Here is a 15,680-nt window from a genome sequence, read left to right on the forward strand (position 1 = left end):
GCAGAAGTGCACCCATACACACTGCCCCCACACTTTTGTGGTGTGGCTAATATGACCCACTGAACTCTGTAGTTTCAGTGGAAGGCAGCACCAGGCACTAGGAATGAGCTCTGCAATGCTGAGGTAATGTTGCTGAATCAGTTTTAGTCAGTTCAACTTCATCGGAATCCTCCAGTCATGTTTAAGCTGGGAGTCAGGTTTGCGTGTGTGTACACTATGGAGCTCAGGAGTGATTCAATATGACTGAATTGGGTGAGACCTGTCAACACTCATCAATAAACTGTCCTACAGTTACAATAACAGTCCACCCCTTCTCTTCTATTGAGGTGTCGCTAACCTAACACTGAACCCATTACTCAGATGTGTTCTGGTGGTTCTTTTGATTAATTTTTCTTTTTTTATGGCACTTTTAAATCGAATCCTGTGTCTGGTGACGTTAGCATGTTGGCAATTCCATTTTTTGTAAAAGGGGATGTTGCTGGCGCCTGTGACAGCCTGTTGCGAGGTTACTCATTCAACCTGAGTCACTAGAGTCACTACTCTACATCTCTCTTGGTTTCATCTCGTCACCTTTCCTGTTACAAATCCAGTCTGGCTCTGAAGGACATACAGTATTTGAATGGTACATCCAATGTGCAGTACACATACACACTTGCAATGACAGAGAAAGGTGTCTGTATTAATGTACTCGACACTGCTGTTAAGCAGGCTCTCAGAAATGCAGGATATGTAATATGGGCTGGTTTTCCCAACAGCTGGTCCCAGCCCTTATAACCACATCACATAACTGTAACCAGATGTGTAGAGGGAGAAAGGAGGGCGAAATGGAGATGGAGAAATGGAGATGGAGAAAGGAAGGAAGGACAGTGGAGAGGAAGGGAGTATGGAGCAAATGAGAGGGAGGAAGGAAGGATGAGAGAAGCAGACAGAGAGAGGGAGCAGGGCAAAAAGTGGGGCTTATAGGCAGAGCAGGGAGGGGTGAACCTTGACATCCCAGCTAACATCCCAAAATAATATTCTACAAAAGCCACACCTCACCAACTCTGCTGACTGCAATGCTCTAGTGGGCTATTGTGGTAAGCACTCTGTGAAAGAACTGCCTAATAAGGCTTATTGAGCTAACAAACGACCTTTGGAATCCACATTTTTGGCCATTCAAATCTAATTCTTAATCTAAAGAGCAGAGCTAGCTACCGTAGTTACTGACTAGGACAGTCAGTGTCTCTGTACATTCCAGGCACGAAGGGACAGAGGATGTGGGCAAGAGAGAGTTGGGATGAACTTTAACCCATTTAAACCCCCTAAATCCTTCTTGGTTTCACAGCAAAGATGATTACATTTTCATCTGGTACATTTTTTCACGCCCCTCTGCAATCTCAGCGCCATGGGGCCATTGTTTACCACATTTAGTTGTTATGTGGAGAAGCAATGCTAAAGAGGAAGGTTTATTCTTCTATGGCCTTCTTATGATTAAACTGTTTCAACTGTTGCTGCTTTTTGTAGTTCCATTGGGTAAAATGAAACTCAATCTCCCACCACATTTATATTCTCTCTCTAAGGTAACGCATGGCCTCTCTCTACTGTATGTCAATGATTCACTCCCATCTATCAAGTCCAGTTAATGTCACTACGGATTTAACCACGTTTAACCCCTGTGCACTTGCCTCTATCCACCATGTTAAGACATGTGTGTCATTCGACTACTACTAGGGTGGGGAGCCAGCTGACGTGTGTCAAGGACGAGGGATTGGTGTGACTCATGTACACAGAATCACCCACATCCCATTCATGCTTTTACAGCCCCGAAAAGGCAGACAGAGGCTCATTAACGAACATGGCCTGCTCTGAAAAGACCTGCACATGACCATGGAATGTGGCTTGCTATTGACTGCACCAGTAGTTACCTCGCATACTGTACTGGGGGAGTGAGGGAGAGGCACGTACACACACACACACACACACACACACACACACACACACACGCACACACACACACACACACACACGCACACACACACGCACACACTACCAAACCACCATGGAACAGAGAGAGGTGGAGCACAGGGATAGAAAGGGGGGCAGATATGGGGGGATGGGGGGAGGGCGAAAAGAAGGAGGTGATTGTTGGGGAGTTGGGACGAATTTATAAAAAGAGGGCCAGAGTGAAAAAAGGACAGAGAGAGAGAAGAACCAAAGGCAAAGTGGATACGATTTCAAAAGTGATTAAGGACAAAAACAACTGGTAATCTGCTGTTTTTATTCATCAATCTAAAAGCATGATCTATTCCTTATTCTTGTTATCCTTGTTCCTTTTGTGTCTATCACTAGAGAAAACGTGAATAGGCTTGCAGAGCTTTTTGAAGTGTATTGATACACATCTAACTCAGGCATGTGTTTATGTTGTGTTGAGGCGTCTCTCCTCACAGTTTGTATTAATACCCAGACAATTCTTATGTACAGTATTTTGTGGGGGTTCTGTCTGCTGATTGATTAGTAAGTTCAGTCATCCATGTCTTTTTATCAAGGGCATCTGTCAGGTAAAATGTAGAGTATTTGTACGAGTCTTGTGGAGATCGCACTAGCAGCTCCCCTGTAACTGGATCCAGCTGACAGGGCTGTTCTGTGTGAAGGGTGTGTATGGCCTCAGACTTGTTGTGCAATAGAGTCTGGTATTCAGATGTATGCAGAAGTACTCCCAATCTTCAACAAATGCGAAGCTGTGTGTACATAACTTGTGGAGGACCATATAAACATTTTGTTAAGAAATCAACCAATCAAGTTAATCTTCAGATTTCTACTACTTAGTTCGGGTTAGGGGTTAGAGTCAGTGTGTTTGTGTGGTTGAGTCTCTATAGTTACAAATACAAAACTGTGTTTTCCATTAGCTTGTTGATGTTTTTAATCAAACATGATTGTTTTTCATTCTTCTTTCTAATCTTAATTCTTCCTTCTTCTAGCATTAAGACTGCCAATGGCCCCTGGCTCTAGCATAGATTACTTTTTGTTATGATGACTGATGGATAGATCATTCACTTACTTAGACAAATGTATGTGTTGTAAGTCGCTTTGGATAAAGGCCCCTGCTAAATGCCAAAATGTATGTAACTCCACTAGTTTGGCAGAAAAAATAAAACACGTTCTGAGTACGTAATCTCCCATATTTCCATATAATATCTCATGCAGATCCATAAAACTGTATGACATAATAAATCATTTGTATGTGAGAAATCAGAAAGAGGCTTGCTTTCCGGGTGCTTAGGACATTTATATAGGATATCTAATCCAAATGCCTTCTTCCTGCTACGACTGGTGAATTAATGATTCACTTGCTTAGTCAAATGTATCGATTGTAAATCGCTTTGGAATGCTAAATGCCAAAAATGTAAATGTAAATGGATTCATAAAAAGATAATTTGTCAAATGCTCTCTCATGGAATGTTACTTTCTGTAATCTCCAGATACCATGTCAGCCAACAGAGATCCTCCACTTCCTCTTGTAATCCTCCTACTGGCCCTCCTCAGTGGCAACTCCGCCTTCGCTACACCCTCCGAAGTCTCAGGGACCAATCACACAGTGAAGCCTCGAGGTGTGTACGACCATTTGGGACTGAAACCAGATGATTACTACACCGACTATGAAGACCATGACCAACCAGGTCAACCAGACCCTGCCCCCTCGAAGTACACAGCTCCTGAGATTTGTGACTATGACGTCTGCTTGGAGATGCAGCCTCCCTGTGCCCAGCTAGCAAACTCCACCGGCTGCCTGTGTCCAGGGATAACACAGGGCCGGGACCCCCCTGCAGCTCCCACCCTCAAGAAGCTATCTAAGGAGGGCTCAGAGGTGGTTGTTCGCTGGTGTGCGCCATATTCATTTGTGACCCATTATATGGTGGAGGTGGGTGCACAGGAACCACAGAGGTTTGCGGAGGGCATGAGGACCGGTGCTCTAGGGGAGGTGAAGCGGGGGATGACGGTGTGTGTGGTGGCAGTGAATAATGCAGGAGCTAGCACCCCTACAGAGTCTTCCTGTATGATTTACAAACCCCCTGAGGAGGAGAGCAACGTGGCCCTCAAAGCGGGGCTGATCGGAGGGGCCCTGGGGTTCCTTCTGCTCCTCTCACTGGCTGTCCTGCTCTGGAGACTCAGGGCCCGCAGAAAAGCAGACGCAAGGATTTCCACACAGGACACAGACGCCACACTTTGAGATGACTGGGAGATCTCAGTGTAGGAATACACTGTCAGAGACACAGAGTGTTATGCTGATCTCATGTATGTGCTTTATTCACAATCATTACAAGAAAAACATGTTTGCATTTATGGTAGAGCTGGGAAAAAACTGTGCTGTTGCTGCTTCGCAGTCCAACCAAGGTGCATGAATGTTTGTGTATGCTAGACAGAGAGAGACAGAGAGAGGACAGGTCAGGCCTGTTAGCTCTATCTTCAGGCCTACACGCATGTGGACTGTCCAAAAGTGCCAAAAGTGCTAGTCTTACCTAAACCCTGGTAAGCCAGGCTAGAGTAGAGCTATCTCTCTCTGGACAGATAAACATCTCAATGCAATCAATTACTCAACTTCTTTTCATAACTTAAACTGGGTACACTGTTGAGATGATAAAACAGATGCAGCATTGTATTACCATGAAAACAGATGCAGCATTGTATTATGATAAAAACAGATGCTGTAGTAGAAGGTGAATCCAGAAAAGTGGAAAGGCAATTCATCGACATTTATAAAAAAAGGTTTCTACTGTTTTATTTTTTTTGCTCATCATCAAATACAATGTTTGTGAGATGTGAGAGAAGAAATAGTTAAGTAACTGTTCAACCAAAAAGGTAAAACAGTACAACGATAACACTACAAACATATAGTGAGCTATATGTTTTCACCAATAGAAGCATGCTGTACAGGTATTATCTTTTTATAATAAAAACATTTAAACATTATTGAATGGGTTTGTGAGACAATGCCTGGGAAACAACATCAGCCCACAGCCCACCCCTGGGGCCTCATTTATAGAAAGTACTTTGGATCAAATTTGATCTTACCCGTGTCGTACGTAGAAAACCACGTCAAAGTAGTGATTTATACTATTTCAACGTGAGTCGATTTGACCGTGGAAACGATCGTAGCTCTACGTCAGGATTGACCTTGCGTACGCACATTACCTACTGGTTATGCGGAGTTACAGGCATGTGAGCCGCACTGTCTATACTGTAATTCATGCGAAGTGAACGTGGCTCGTAATAAAATTAACGATGTTGTTATCAGCCGAGAAAATGAGTTTAATTCAAGATTTAAAGGGAACTGATGTTTATGATTGTGTTTCAGTCTTCCTTTATATTCCTCCGGAGCTGTCAAGGCAACGCCATCTCATCTCCGCTTGTTAAGTCTGACGTCAAAAGTGACGTTTAGCCATTTCCGAGTCCAAACCAGAAATTCCCTCCACCAGAGTACCTGTGAACTACAGCGGTAGAATGACAGTTTAATCGTTTATTAGACTCGGATCTATTCATACAACAAGGGACACAGCACTTTACCGTTTTCTCCATATTGTCAGGGTATTTGAGCCTCGGAAAAGCGCTATATAAATATAATTTATTATTATTATTATTTCGGCATCTCAAAGACAGCGCCTCAGCCAACGTCGGACCCGGAAACACGTCACGACTTAACAAGCGGTATAGTGCCTATCCGCTTGTTAAGTCTGACGTCAAAAGTGACGTTTAACTATTTCCGAGTCCAAACCAGAAATTCTCCGCACAAGAGTACCTCTGAACTACAGCGGTAGAATGACAGTTTAATCGTTTTTTAGACTCGGATCTATTCATTCAACAAGGGACACAGCACTTTCCCGTTTTCTCCATATTGTCAGGGTATTTGAGCCTCGGAAAAGCGCTATATAAATATAATTAATTATTATTATTATTTCTCCATTTCGAAGACAGCGCCTCAGCCAACGTTGGACCCGGAAACACGTCACGACTTAACAAGCGGATAGTGCGCTCCACAACAGACCTTGCCCGGCCATGCGCTAAATTATACTTTTCCTTCGGTGTCTGGGGGTTCGCAAGGGGAGTGAGCAGCCATGTTTTCAATGTCACCTGATAAGAATAAGACCATTATATTATTACAGTATAAGCATTTGCCTGGTCAGCACTCAAGTTGAGGGGGGATGAGGGGGGATTAGTTTTGCGCATATTGAGTAAAATACTGTGGCCGAGGGGGAACGCACACATGCAATGACATGTTTACCAAGTCACTGACACTGAAGTCACCGACGCTGTGGGGATGCTAAAATTGTCCCCATATGATAAAATCCACCATCCCCCCTGATTTTCTTTTACAACTTGAGTACTGGTTGTCATGATCAAACTTTACAAATGCAACTTACCGAGAAGCCACCCTTCTCTGCCCTCTCCCGCTCACTTGGCTTAATTCAGCCGCTATAATTGAGCCGCTATCACAGGGCGTAAATACAAAGCTCATTCACCTGCGTTCAATTTCAAGTACTTGGTATGTATAGACTTTAGTACGTACGCAATTTTAAACAAGCGCAGCCCGTTTTATAAATAATGCTTACATCCATTTAGAAAAATGTGCTTACGTGCAAGTCAAAGATGATGTTCAAGTACTTTTTTTTATAAATGAGGCCCCAGGTCAAGTCTCAACCCTGCACTAGTCAAGCCTCACCCCTCCTCCTCACCCTTCACCCCTCTTCCTCAACCCTCACCCCTGCATTGGTCAGGTCCTGTATCACCCCTGCACTAATCAAGCCTCACTCCTCCTCCTCCTCCTCTTCCTCAACCCTCACCCCTGCATTGGTCAGGTTTAGTTTGGATAGTTAGATGGATGAATGGTTGGTTGGTCTGTTGGTTGGTTAAGTGGAGATGGTAGAGAGTTGGTTGGTTAGCCGGATGGATGGGTTTCAGAAAGCTTTTATCAGGGTTGATGATAATTGTATGGGTTATACTGAGTGAAGCAGTAGTGACTGGTGAAAGGAAGAACGGATGATGCTGGGTCGTTGAAAGCTTAGATAGACATAGTTGGAAAGATAGAAGGTTAGACAGATAGTATGTTAGAAGGTCATAGATAGATAGATAGATAGATAGATAGATAGATAGATAGATAGATAGATAGATAGATAGATAGATAGATAGATAGATAGATAGATACTGTAGATAGATAGATAGATAGATAGATAGATAGATAGATAGATAGATAGATAGATAGATAGATAGATAGATAGATAAGATAAGGATAAGCCTGGGGTACTTCAATTGAGTGTGTAGGGTTGTTTGGTTGGTTGAGGGGTTGAGAGTGGCATTAGTGGGGTAGAACAAAGTAGCAAAGTAGTTGGTGTTTAATCATTCTAGCGATGCGTTCGTAAATTCACTCTGAGAGCGCTGGAGCACACACTGGGTTCAACGTCATAAAGGGACCAAGCAAATTGATTGGACAAGAGGCATTCCATGGGTGCTGATCAGATTTCCAGAGCGAATTTACGAACACAGCCTAAGAATGTGTTCTGTAGGTCTCCTCAGAGTTGTGAAAATTCCATAGCAGTTCCAATAACAATGGGGTTCTCGGAATGTTGGCCTAAATCAACATTCCACCTATAAAATATAGAGTTTTTGAGTTACAAAAACCTAATTAGTGTTAAAAGTATAATGAATAATGAGTTTGAAAATATATACATCTTAAAAGCTGTAGGAGGAGTAGCATAGCAGAAGAAACGTTGTGGCCTGCAAAGTGTTAGTTCTGGGAATGGTAACGCTTTAAAGATGTTTTGGGAGGATTTAGTTCATCCTTGTCTCTGGCCCACACTCCAACACAGTAGGTGGCGGTAATACACCAATAATATTGGATGCCAACCCCTATAAAATCCCACTGAATAAGAATACATAGACCTTGAGGGAGGGACAGGCTAGGTGAAATTTTAAAGAGAACCGCAATAGCCCAGTAAACATTTGATGGACATTGGAGATATTATTGACAATATTAGTGTACATAATATAGAGTACTATGTTGATCATGTACCATGATCCATAAACAAAAAACACAAACACAAATATAATTTACTATCTACACACAAACAACTCTTGAGTGAATAAAAACGAAAGCAGTGACATCTTTCTAAAGTTATGAATAAAAAGCATTGCTTGGTGTAGGTATCCAATTATTTCAATAGAACACTTTGGCATTAGAACTGTCGAATCAAATACAAACATGGTGTCCCCCACAATTGAATTGGTGACAGTTATTCAAACGTATGATCAAAAACGTTACCGGAATGTGTAGTGCTTATTTGAATCAGTGTTGCTTCTTATAGCCAATTGCGTTTATTTGAAGCCTGTAAACATGTTGTTACTAAAGTATAGGTTTTCTCATGGCAAATAGTGTCCGGGTGCCAAAATGGGTCCGGAGTTAAGTAATCCACCCGGACACTATTTGCCATGACAGCTTCAGTACACATGTTGTCACAAGTTTCCCACCATTCAACCGTGCTGTGTGGGTGGGTGTGGTTCGTGCGTCTGTGAGTTTGCGTAATATAGCCTAAATCTTGAAGGGCTCTTTTCCTTTGGTTGTCCAGCACATATAATAATATTTATATGAATAATATTAGGGAATTAATTATATTAGGAAATAATATTCCCATGTAACATCAGAATGCTTAGTTCACCGACACAAGTACTCAAAATGTAATTATGGTGGATGGAATCACTATCAACAACTCAATTAAGCCTTGAAGCTCTCAACCTTTGCAATGTTGGATTTAAATTGTTCATGATGGTTGTTGATTAGACACATGTCGGTTGCGACAATTGATTGACAGTTGATTGCATAGCAAATAAAGCATGGTTTGTTTTGTGTTTAACCTGTAAGTTGTTTTAACAGTTCTTGTCACACATCACTGTCACAAATCAGGCCTGATTAGCCTGTTTCCCAGGTGGTCAAATGTTGGTGGGGTATAGTTGGGTTCTATTACATACCTAGCATGTGGTAATTCTAAACTATTACATCAATAACCTTTTCTTCTTACAGATGTTCAACATTTTTATAATTTCACTGCACAATCTGAACCCCATGAAACCTTGTCACAATGTGGTGTGATGACCGTCAAATGCTGATGATTTTCAGAAATCCTGTGTTTTTCAACCCTTGATAAACAATGTAACAACGTTGGAGGATTACCAGCAAATGACAACTATAAACCAACATGGTATGATGGTGTTACCACATTCTACTGTGCAACATTTGGTACAATATTTTCCATTGCGTCCCTATGGTTACACAAGACAATGAATCAACATCCTTTCACATAACTTAATGCAATATTTGGATTTAGTCATTGCACCTTAGGAAATTTCCATGGAGCCACACCCCCTCCTGATACCATGGCTATGAAATCAGGTATCAAAGTCAACCAGAATAATAAAGTCAGGAGGAGGTGGTGCACAACACTTATAGATGTCCCATTTTCTCTAAACCTGTCCTATATTAAGTGTAAACCTAGCAGGGACACTCCAATGGTTTACGGCCAGATAAAAGTCTGGGTGTGTCTCAGGACATTCAGAAGATCCTTGATTACTGGAATGTGGACAGTGTTTGCATCCCAGAAGAATCAAAGATTATAGAGACTGTGTCTTAGAAGACGCCAGGAGCAATCATGATGTTCAGAGGATGCCTCTGTGTTTCTTGCCTCACAAATGCATCTGTCCAATGGAAGAGTGACACCTCAGTTGAGAAAATAGGTTAAACCTGAATGTGCTGAGATTAAAGTTGAGGATCCTACTTGGACTGCTTTTTATTCCACAGAGAATGAAACAGATGTTGAAGAATTGGAAATAAAAACACTGAATAATAGAGGTGGTTTAAGAATAAAAACATACATTTATTCCCAAGTACAACTTCAGATGCTTAACCAATGTATACCCAAGGTAAATAGTTACAGTGAAACTGTGAACTGAAACTGAAAAGGATACGTGACAGATGATGCATGTTTGCCGCTTAAACAGTCCAGCAATCCGAGGGAGGTTTTTGATGGAAAAAATTTGCTAGGCCTAAATATTTCACTGGATTGGATCATCTCAGATCTTTGGCAATGTAGACAAACCGTGTCGGAATGTTATCAATCGGTGGTCAACTATGACTATGATTATCACATTTGTCAATGTAGTTTGTTTGTTGGTGGTCTGACAGCGACGTCGATTGTGTCTGCTGTTGTGATAGCATCTTGAGATGGATTATTTGGCTCGAAGCGCAAGAATCATAACTTTGAGATGATGTAACGCATGACTACCTACGTAAACATAGGAAGCGTGTACTATGTAAACGTGTTATTTGTTAGAGCTTCATGGTGGGGAAGATTTAAACTCAATTATCAACATGTGTTCGAACATTTGAATTGTGATTGAAGTACACTAGACAAAATAAGTTGAAGATAGATGACATAAGTGTTACAAATAGTAACTGTACTAGTTTAACTTTAAATGTTTGCTTTTTGTGTTTTAGAGCATGTTTTGGTGTGTTACCTACATGTGTTTGGATTTTTCAGTGTAGGCCTACTGTAGGCTATTATCATTTCTAACTTGATAACTTTTTAACGTTACATTATGGTACAGCGTCCTTTGAAGATGTGGTGTTTTGTTGATTTAACAAGATTGTCAGAGGCGATAAGCACATGTCGGATCAGAAGAGGGCCAGAGATCAACGTTTCTCCCATAGACTGTTACTTTTCTGACACCGTTATGATTAAGTATAACTATATATTAGATAAGTATAACTAAGTTAGATAAGATAACATTCAACTTTATTGTCATTGCACAGAGTACAAGTATGCAGTTTAGCATCTAACCAGAAAGTGCAAATAGTGGTATTGTGCAAAAATTATAGCCTAGTACAGGTATTACAGTGAGTATATATAATGACTATAAAGTGACAGTTTTGAAATGATGTGTACAATTATGAGATGAATATCAATCATATGTACAACTATGAAATTATAAATAGGCCTACTGTATGCAGTATGCCACGTCAACCACTGAGGGGCAGCAAACTTCATAAGAATTGGGCTACATAGGTTCGAAGCTTTACATTGTTATTTTACAAATAATCAAATACTTAGAAAAACATACACGAGTACTAGACAGGTACAATTTCTGAGTATTACAACGTGATTAAATTGCGTTTGGTTTAAACAGTAGGCTTACTCAATAATCAGTTTATTTACTGCCCCCCCAAAAACTTTGGCGCGGTTGATGCGTTCAGTGCCTGCTGAGTTGATGTGTGTCCCACAACATTAATCGAAATAGTCTGTGGCCTGGGGTGTTCCAGCACTATGCACACCATGTTGGCATGGGTTCGAATCCGGCCCATGAACTCTCCTCCTTGCTTTCCTGTTTCTATCCAATAAAGAACAACATATTAGAGTGGGACTGCTTTACTCAACAACAACAAAATGGTGTATAAGGGCTAGCCGATGATGAACCAACTTGACTTTTTGGGATTGTATGATGATGGCTCGTCTGTTGAATGGGTCAAGTTCCATCCCCTGCCAATCTCATCCTACTTTATTAATGGGGAGAGACTGGGAGTAGCTGCAGCAGGCAACGTGGTTAAAGTCCTAATAACTCTATCAACATATTCCTTCGATATATATACACCATATCATATATCTTCGAATCTGAGAGCACCATATTATTATTCAGTCTCTTCGCTGAAGGACAATGGCTGTGTTCGAAATGGCATACTAGCATACTACTCATACTAGATATGACGTAGATTTTGAGTATGCAGTGCGTTCACACTGTAGATTATGTGAAATTTGAGTATGCAAGAAATGTATACTAGATTTTCGGTCGGCTGGTATTGGCATACTTATTATGAATTTAGTAGGCAGTATGCAGTATATACTCATTGAGTATGCTAGTATGCAGTATGCTAGTATGCCATTTCGAACACAGCCAATGTGTTAGGAGAAGGGAGCCGCAGAGAAGTTGCAATAGATTGCGCATTGTGCGAAACGTCATTGGTGTGCGACAGCTCACCGCCCTCTGATGGACAGGCAGCGATAGCAGCAAAAGAGCGACCAACACAGTACCTTGATCGGGAGTTTTTCTCTTCAACTCCGCTACACATGAACTATATTGAGCACCGACAATTGTTTGCTTGCTGCGTTATGCGTAAAGTTGTCAACCAACTACAAGGCTAAGTAAGTAGGGGACTGTTAGTAGCTAGCTATATTGGACTTACTAAGCGCTAACTAGCTAGTTAGCTAGCTAGCTGGCAAGCTTTCGCGAATCACAACGTTATTTAACGTATAACGACATATCGTTGGATTTTCTTGATATCACTACTAATAAAATCACGTGGCTTGTTGAGGGCGTAGACGTATTTTTTTGACAGGCGCAAGCTGACCAGTGCAGTTTAGCCATGACTTCTAGACGGACTAACAATAATTGTAGTGGCTTGGATTCTTCCAGCAGCACAGATTGTAAACAACGTCCCGGGTCTAACTCCTGTTTCGATCACAAAGTAGAGAAGATTGCTTGTGGATATCCCGTAACCACCCAGGGCAACATGACAGTATCTTCACTGAAGACACGTCTGGGCCCCGCCATCCGAACCACGTTATCGGCCGCAGTGGACACCCTCCTGGGCGAGGTGGTACTGGTGTTGAACGAGACCCAGCAAGAGTTGGTGAACAAAGAGCAAGAGAACGAGAGACTCAAAGTGCGTCTCGAAGTGTCCGAGAGGGAGTTGAGGACGTTGCAGGAATGTCTTTGCAGCGCACAGAAATTAATAGACCAGCTGCAAGTCCCTTTCTCGGGTACACAGACCATCGGTCAATCAGTGTTCGCCCCATCTCTGCCGTCTATGGGTTCTGTAAATAGTATGGACAGGGATCGTCAGAGTCCCCGAAATATGAACGGTCCCGGCGCCCGTTGTGTCTCAGGGGTTGATCTGGAGCTCGGTGGCTCTCTCGGCGAGTCTCTTCACGGGTTTGACTCCAGGGAGGACTTCAAAATGTGTCAGCTTTCAATCCAACCAGATGGCTCTGTGACAAATCATTCTCTGGACTCTTATGCCAACAACACGTCTAACGCCTGCACAGAGACTACCAAGCCAGGTAATGGGTACATTTTGTCAAACTCATCAGTTTGTTGCAAGGAATCACTTATTTAGAGTATTTTGTAAATACCACTTAATTATTAATTATTCATGCCACTCAGTTCAGTTGAAGTCTAACTATCATTTATCATGTTTCTGTCCTTTCATTTACACAGAAGAGAGAAGGCCTCAGCAGGGGGCAGGTGGAGGACAGAGGTTTGAGATCAAAGAGGAGCAGGGTCCTGGTCCAGTGCAAGGTCCAGGGCAGGCCTGCAGGAAAGGGCCAGCAGGGCGGAGCGACAGGCGAGTTGGTGAAACTGAGCAGTCTGCCCAAAGTGTGGGTGAGCTTGGCTACATCCATGTGGTGGAGGAGGATGCCGCGTCACGCTCCCTCGGCTACCCTCTCCGCAACCCAAGGTCCATGCGGCCACGTGCTGGTGGCCCAGCACAGGGAGGGGTGGAAGGACAGAAAGCACTGGCTAGGTCCCCTGGAGCTGCGGTGAGTGACACCCTGTCCCCAAGAAGTGCTGTGGTATCAGCAGTGCCGTCCACTTCTGACTCAGGAGTGGACCCCAACGCGGATCGCCCCCACCTCTGCCTGGAGTGTGGAAAGACCTTCCGCCTGATCTCCAGCTTAAAGAAGCACATCCGCATTCACACAGGAGAGAAGCCTTACCCATGCGGAGTATGTGGCCGCCGCTTTCGGGAGTCAGGAGCCCTGAAAACCCACCTCCGCATTCACACAGGCGAGAAGCCCTACTCCTGCTCTGAGTGTGGCACCAGCTTCCGCCATCTAGACGGCCTGCGCAAGCACCGCCGCACCCACACTGGTGAGAAGCCCTACGTGTGTGCCATCTGTGGCAAGCGTCTGAGTCGGCTGCAACACCTGAAGCACCACCAACGCATCCATACCGGAGAGAGGCCCTGCTCCTGCCCCTTCTGCAACCGCAGCTTCAAGGAGCCGGCGGCACTGCGCAAGCACGTCCGCACACACCGGGATGAGCCTGGCCATATGGATGCGCCCATAGGCGCTGATGATATTGACCCAGACGCCATGGACGACATTGACAACCTTCACCCCGCTGCGCCCTCCCCTCAGATGAGGTTCGGGGAGTGGGGGGCTGAGGGCGAGGACGGGTCTGTGGTGGACTGTGTGTAGGGTTGGCTAGGGAGCTAGCTGTCTGATCATCCTTTTGTCCAGTCTACTCTGTTATAGATTGAGCGTTTCAGAGTCTTCCTATTCCATTGCTGTACTGTGTGAGGAAGTCTCCATTCCATCCTTTTGTCTAAAGAGACAGGCTATCTATACTGTATATATCTATACTGTATTATATCCACAGCCTTGGGGAGTGTTGCTCAGTAACCAGAGTAGCCTATTTTTTTCAGAGACACGTAAATGTGCCTGACCATCTGACATCCCTTTGTGCTTTATAATCTTATAAATGTGAAAGTAGATTTTAGACTATAAAATGTACAACCTGTATCATGTCCCCCCCCACCCCCCAGTTCCTGTTAGTAGTCTCCACTCAAACAACCTACTATATCAGTCATGTTTGTTAAAATCCTTTTTTGGTGCTCATCGAGTGTATGTGGAGATGGAATGGAGTTGTGCGACCATGTCCAAAGACTATTTTATGACGATGTTACAGCTGCTTTGCAACTATTAATTATGTGTCCTGTAAATACCAGTATGTAATAATCAACATGCATTTGTTCCATCTCTTCCTTGTGTTGGACAGAAAAGTGAAAGCATCTCCATCTGAAATGAGTCCTGTTTGATGATGGTGCAGCAGAGCACAGTTTCAGTCTCAGCCTTTTTAGCGATCAGGCCCTGTGTGTGGTCCTGATAACAAAGGAGATCCTTGTAAGCTATACTGGACCTCATGCAATTATTGAAACATTTACATTCACCATTTTACACCCATGTCACTGGGTTGATAATACTGAAAATAAACTTTGATGCATAACTGGAGGTTAGTCCAGTCTTTGTGGGTTCTCTGAGCCCAAGGTAACAGGGTCATGTTCCCCATTTTATGGTTAATTTTAATTTTTTGCACGTCGATTTGAAATAATGAAAATGTCCTTCCTGCTTAGAATTTGCTATGAAATCTTAAATGACTGGCTTGATCCCTGTGTTTAAAATGTCTTTCTTATCCATATGATGCATCATGTTACTTATGTTATATTATTAAAGGGCTTTTGTCAATACTGTGTCCTGTCAATCATTTGTAGTTGATTCATGTAATCAGGAACAAAACATTTCATGCTCTTAACTGGAGCTCAGCTCAGGCATATTAATAGTGAGACGCTCCTCGTTAACAGAGGGAGGGTTGTAAACAGTGTCCTCTGTGGGCTCTGGTGTGGTCAGACTTGAGGTGATGGCCATGCGCCTGTGATCGACTCATTTTCCATACAGAGCAGTGACCCAGACCCACCCAGACGGATCTGGCTCTGTAGACACACCCGTGCCCACAGACTACTCACAAACTAGTTGACTCACAGCCCTCCCACCCCACATATTGATTATAATGACAGTCTCATGCACACAGAAACAGGCACACAGCAT

General features: G+C 43.0%; 2 protein-coding genes across 2 annotated transcripts; both read left to right on the forward strand.

The window, feature by feature from the left end:
* Positions 1 to 3,463: 3,463 nt before the first annotated feature.
* On the forward strand, positions 3,464 to 4,207 carry LOC308155360 (LRRN4 C-terminal-like protein; the record flags this gene model as incomplete). The annotated part of the gene is made up of 1 exon (XM_080528672.1): positions 3,464 to 4,207. One exon carries the CDS (start codon positions 3,464 to 3,466, stop codon positions 4,205 to 4,207), a length of 744 nt encoding a protein of 247 aa, XP_080384798.1.
* Positions 4,208 to 12,164: 7,957 nt separating this feature from the next.
* LOC308156635 (uncharacterized protein) lies at positions 12,165 to 15,020 on the forward strand. The gene is made up of 2 exons (XM_080530022.1): positions 12,165 to 13,133; positions 13,291 to 15,020. The coding sequence occupies exons 1-2, from the start codon at positions 12,437 to 12,439 to the stop codon at positions 14,271 to 14,273; spliced, it is 1,680 nt and encodes a 559-aa protein (XP_080386148.1). The 5' UTR covers positions 12,165 to 12,436; the 3' UTR covers positions 14,274 to 15,020.
* Positions 15,021 to 15,680: the final 660 nt, after the last annotated feature.

Source organism: Nansenia antarctica, assembly GCF_963989245.1.
Source record: "Nansenia antarctica genome assembly, chromosome: 4".
In the NCBI taxonomy this organism is placed as follows: domain Eukaryota; kingdom Metazoa; phylum Chordata; class Actinopteri; order Argentiniformes; family Microstomatidae; genus Nansenia; species Nansenia antarctica.